We start from the raw sequence: 6,000 nt of genomic DNA, 5'->3' as shown, positions 1-6,000 counted from the left end.
TGATGTGTTTCTATTATACTTTCCGTCTGATTGTTCCACTCCTGGTTTTGGCTTACACATACTGATGTAAAAAACTGACCAAATACTGAATGTGTGCACATGGCCTTATTGTTTAGATATGCAGTAATAGTGCTTGAGTTTTTTACATCAGGTCTCTTTCTTTCTTCATATTGTAGCCACATAATTTGACTGTAGTTTTCTCTGATGCGATTCTATTGCTCACAGAAAAAAAATAGAAAAATAACATAATGGAGTAATTTGTAAGTCAAGGAATAAAAACAACTTACCTCATATCACGTTTCAAAAGATTTTTTTTTATTTTTTTTTCTCCTTTTTAAACAAATTCTAGGCATTTTTAAAACCCAGTGCCACCTGACCCCCTTTCTCCCTGCCCTTCAGTTCAGTAATCTGAGCAAGGAGTAAAATAGGCCAGAACAGTCCAGTCTGGCTGACCTTTGGAGATGTCCATCAAGCAAGGTAATGCCCATCATCCCTGCCTGAATATGGCGGGAGGCAGAGGAGAGGGGGAGGCAATAAAACTGGAAGAAAGTGGTCACTTGACAAGCAATGTCCAGTAAGCAGGACAGAGGAAGTTGTGTGACAGAACAACATATGTGTGTTTAGAAAGAGAATCAACAGCATCTTGCTGTCCGGGACTTCCTTACAAGAAAGTGTAAAAGTGATCCTGGATGTACAATCCTGAAGTCAGAGAGATGCATCTCCCGAGAGTTGCTTACTCCATGTGTTGACCATCTCTATTCCTTTTGCTCACATCATTACTGCTGACATAGTTGTCTCATTTGGCATATGTTCAAGTGCATTTCCAGTGAGTACTCCATTAGCCAAGTGTAATCCTCTGTGGGCTGAAACTGAACACACCTTGTCATTGTTTCTCTGGTGTGTCAGGATAGTCAACTGGAGTCCAAGAGGTTAATAAAATTAATAGATAAAAGGGGAGATTGCCTTATACTTCAGTCTGATAATCCCCATCTGACATATCCATAGATACACGTGGAGGCTGATCCCAATCCACACAACGCAGGCCTAGGCGGTCATGGATTTGAGAGGAACGTACTCTATAGCTGTCCCAAACCTTTTGATGAGGACCAGCCGGACTTGTCTTCTCCTAAGAAGTAAATATCAAACATTAAGAGAGATGTCATTATACATACCGTATATACACACACAAATTTACTGTATATATATAATATATATATTATATTTATGTATGTCTGTGTACATATATACATAACAACGGTTTCATAGTCCTTAATAGTCCTAATTATACTGTTCATTCATTTAATTGAACGAAATTAAAAATGTCCCACTTAAAAAAATCACTGATTGATCTCACAGGTATATTCTACCACATATCAATAATGCAATCTTCCATGAGTAGAGTATTTGCAGTGGATGAATATTTAAAACACATCCATGTAAATGGATACGTATTACACCAGCTATGGGTAAATGAGTAATATGGACGCACCAAATGCAATAAATACAGTTCCATGAAGACACTAGAGGGTCAATCGATGACTCAATTGATGAATTTGAAGATAAATAGAACTGTAAGGAAATCAATGAATGAAACTACTTTCCAAATAAATGCATTTGACCTTAGGAAATTGACATGTCAATTTGACCCTGAATAACTGAATGATGGCATCATTCTCCAATGACATCAATGGATGAAGCTAATTCAAAGAACGTTGCATCTCGCTATGATGAGAGTGAGCCCAATAGACATGTAGAAAACCATACAATCTTTCGATCAGTAAACGTGTAAAACAGAAGGCTGATAAGGTTAAAGACCATTAGACAAAGACAGATTAGTCTAAGGTTATGTTCACACCTTTCTCTTCTAAAGAGAAAACCTGTTCTCTTAGCAGTAAAAACGCTGAGTTCAAAATGTCAGTTTTGTGGCATTTTTGTAGCATTTTTCACACGTTTTTTGTGTGCTTTGTCTTCAGTATATGTTTAATAATGTTAGTTTTATTCACCAAAAAAGGTGAAAAAACACTGGAAAAACCCTAAAAGAATTGACATGTTGCAGATGATTTAAAAAACGCTGCAGTTCTTAAATCCAGGCAGGAAAAAAACAGCAAGTGTGTGCATGAGATTTCTTAAATCTTATAGCTTTTGCTGCTACTGTAAAAAACAGCTTTGAATTTGTATAAAAAAAAGCAGTAAAAAATGCTTCATGTGAACATAGCCTAAGTGGGGATATGGATAAACTTTTCACCCAACATCCACACATTAACATAAAACAACATATATCCTTCAGTAAAATATTGAAATAATATTGAAAAGCCATAAATCATAAAAAAAGAATAAAAGCAGATTATCTGATAAATCTTACAGATTCAAAGAACTACAGAAAACCTCCAATTGATTTGAGTTTTAATATAGGACACATACCTATTCACATTTTACTGATATTATTTTTTTTAATATGTAACCTCCTCATTAAAACTTCATGCAGGCAAATTTCAGATACAAAATACCTTGTGGAATATTAGGGCAGTAGATCATTTCATAGTGGGTCTTCTGTAATTGCTCTTTTTTGTAATTAAAGTAATCTCTGATTTGCATTAATATTTTATTATCTTCAGGAGACAGAAATTATACTAAACCACCAGCTGGAGCACAAAGTCGTAATTCTTCAGGTTTTGCATGCACAAAATGTGTTGAAGGCTGCCTTTTCTTAAGGAGTTACTATATACCACATTAGCTGCTGTTTGGCTGGTGTAATACAAATGATTGATATGCTTGTCCCATAGGACTGAATTTCGCTGTTCCAACAACTTGCAGATTTAACACTAGAATAGGTATCAAGTTGACTTTCAAATCAATCAACCACAATGACAACTTCTAGTAATTAAGCGTCTCCCTGTATTGTAGAAGTAACATTGATCATCTACCATATTGTGTCACCAGCTGTTGTATTAACGTGCTACATTCTCTATATATACTGTAGGTAGACTAAAGATCTCTACAAGCCCTTAAAGGGAATCTGTCAGCAGGTTTTTGCTACGTCATCTACGAGCAGCATAATGAAGGAAAAGAGACACTGATTCTAGTGATGTATCACTTAGTTTACTGGGTGCAGCAGTTGTGACACAATCAGAGTATTCTCTGCTTTAGATGAAAGATGACCCCACCCACAATACTAATTAGCAGCTTTCTATGTACATTATATATTGACAATAAGCTGATAATCAGTAGTGAAGGAGTGGTTTGACTAGGAGGCACATGGGCAGCTAGTCCAGCAGTGATAATTTCCTGATAGTATTATCTACAGCACACAGCCTAGTAAATGAAATGTCACTGAAATCAGTGTATTGACCCCTAATCAGGGCTGTGGAGCCGATAATCCAAACCTCCGACTCCTCAATCTTCCTGACTCCCGACTCTGACTCACTACTGAGCATGTACATAAAGTGCAGCACAGATTCATCTCAACTAAAAGCTGATATCCTTAAATCAGGAACAGAACAGACATTTATAGCACATTTCATAACTTTCCCAAATTCTTATGAAAACATTTACAGCACATCCTGTACCAGTTTAATATATATTGGACACCGACTCCGACTCCACAGCCCTGCCCCTAATTCATAGTGTTCTCAGATTACATAGCAAAAACCTGCTGACAGATTCCATTTAAAACTAGAAATATGCTTAGCAATTAGGATCTAATGGGCACAGCACATATTTGTTATTAATTTTTACCCAATATTAATTCTCACATTTACAATATTACAATTACCAGTAGAATTACCACTATTACAATATTACTCACGCTAGCTGAGGTTCTTTCCACTGCTCCTCCTGAGGATATACTCCAACGTTTATCTCTCTGTATCATGCAAGAAGAGTAGGAACATAGTCAGGCATAAAAAAAGAGAAGATACTGGGCTGAGTACTCGGGAATCTACACTACTAGCATCGCCTATGCAACAGTACTAGAGATGAGATAATCTCCAGAAATTCATCTCAGGCAGATCTACTTTATAAATTTGATTTGGTCCAAATAAAATCAGTCGGAATCGGAAAAGATACTTATTATGTTTTGAGGTCTCTACCGACCCTAAAGCATCAGAAACAAAGGGAAAAGAAGGGGTAGAAAATAAAAAAAAAACATACTCAACTGTCCTAGACTCACCTCTCAGGTGTCCTTACAATAACACCTCAGTGTTGCTGGTCTTCAGACCTTTCCTCAAGGTCCTTCTCAGCGCTGAGGCCTGTGATTAGCCTCACGTGGTCATGTGCTGCGGGATGCATATCATTGATATCAATGACATGCGTTACCCCATTCAGTCAATGACGTGAAGCGCTTCCCCCATGAGATTGTGTGAGGCAAATCTCAAGCCTCAACGCCAGAAGATCCAAGACCAGTAGTGGAGAAACGGAGAGCTGAGGCAGCATAAGGAACACGTGAGCATAAAGTATCTTTTTACCTCTTTTAAGCCTTCAAAAGAAGACAACAGCAATATGATGGAAGTTGGCCGCCATTTTGCTGGATTCTTGTGAACTTAATCCTCAAAATTTTGGATTTGTGACGAATTAGATTGTTTACAAATCAATTTGCACATCTTAAAATGATACTAGTATCAATGCTTGTTAAGAGAGGCCTACAAGTAGAAAAATAGAAACATGGTACTGTGGTAAAAGCGCAGTAACATTTGCAGTCAGCCCGACTACAATATTACTTTGCTGAATAAGTTAAAGGTGTTGTCCAATTTATCTTTATTTCACATTTGTATTGGGAGCTACTTTTGTGACACTTGTTACCAAAAACCTTCCCACAGTCTGTACAAGGTTCTCAAAATGGCAGTTCAAGGAGCAATGCATGTAGGGAAGCTGCTTTCAATTGGAGGAGGGTGATGAACAAGTCTGGTCACATGCTCCTCCATCAGCAGCCATCTTGTGGACAGGAGTACTGTGCAGTATGAGAGGAAGGCTGTATGGAGAGAGAAGAAACACCTTCCTAGAGACCTTATCCTGCTGATATGTGTCATATTGTGGCATTTTCCATCTGCTGATATTTTAGGCAATTGTTTTTTGTGTGATTAAAAAAAAAATCTGTCAGCAGGTTTTGCTATGTATTCTAACAGCAGCATTAAGAAGCAGCTTAGACCCCGATTCCAGCAATCTGTCACGTATTGGGCTGTGTGTTGTTATTTCAATAAAATCAGTGTTTTATCAGCCGGAGATCATCATCACTACAGGACTATGTGTCTCGAGCCTCCTGCTCTGTGTAATCATGCCCCTACCACTGACTAGCAACTTTCAGTCAATGTACAGAGTACATAGAAAGCTGCCAATCAGTGGTGTGAGTGGGGGTTATACACAGCTCAGCATTCATTGCACTGCTATATCTGCAGCAGAGAAAACTGCTGCACCCAGTAAACTAAGTGGCACATTGCTGGAATCAGGGTCGATGGTCTCAGATGAGGTAGCAAAAACCTGTTGACAGATTACCTTTAATGCTCCTCTTTGCACTTGTTTTGGGAAAGTGAAATTAACAGTAAAGCTTTAGGGCACAGAGTTAATAGTTAGCTGGGAGGGCTTTTCAGAAAGCAAGAGGGTAAGTTGCTAGAAGTTCCAAGAGTAAGTGTGCAGTGTGTCAGGGAGAAGGAGAAGAGAGATTGCTTCATAGACAGTGAAACTGCCAGACTGTCATGCAGCTGTGTGTGTTAAGGAGGAGATCCCGATACAAAGGTAGCAAGCCAGCAACTGAATTTAAGAAGTGGGAGAAAGATCTAGAGACAGCAACATAAGGCAAGTCATGGTACCCTGTGTGTGAGGAAGAAGTAGTAGACTGAGGAGTTCAGCTTCTAGAGTACAGGGCTGTAGGTCTGAAGGAGGTAGCCTTGTGATAGTGGGGACCCTGAGATGACATAGTGGAATAAGGCTAAATCCCCACGATGCAGAAATGCTGCATATTTTTTCCGCTTCTCCCTGGCCGGAAAAACGCATGCGGATTTTACATGC

At 38.6% G+C, this 6,000-nt stretch overlaps 1 protein-coding gene across 3 annotated transcripts in view; it reads right to left on the bottom strand.

The window, feature by feature from the left end:
* Nucleotides 1-283: 283 nt before the first annotated feature.
* Nucleotides 284-6,000, bottom strand: part of ADGRB2 (adhesion G protein-coupled receptor B2) — a 726,627-nt gene continuing 720,910 nt past the window's right edge. For 2 of the 3 annotated variants that reach the window (XM_073665713.1, XM_073665714.1), the window contains exons 28-29: nt 3,806-3,862; nt 285-1,126 (exon numbers count right to left, since the gene is read on the bottom strand). In XM_073665713.1, coding sequence (XP_073521814.1) covers nt 965-1,126; nt 3,806-3,862 — 219 coding nt within the window. In that variant the 3' untranslated portion in view covers nt 285-964. Of the gene's footprint in view, nt 1,127-3,805; nt 3,863-6,000 lie in introns of all 3 variants that reach the window. The other variant, XM_073665712.1, reaches the window with a different exon arrangement.

Source organism: Phyllobates terribilis, unplaced genomic scaffold (assembly GCF_046119375.1).
Source record: "Phyllobates terribilis strain yellow unplaced genomic scaffold, ASM4611937v1 Scaffold_2__4_contigs__length_985480577, whole genome shotgun sequence".
Lineage (NCBI taxonomy): Eukaryota > Metazoa > Chordata > Amphibia > Anura > Dendrobatidae > Phyllobates > Phyllobates terribilis.
Note: the sequence above shows the minus strand (reverse complement) of the source record. Positions and strands in the feature narration are given on the sequence as shown.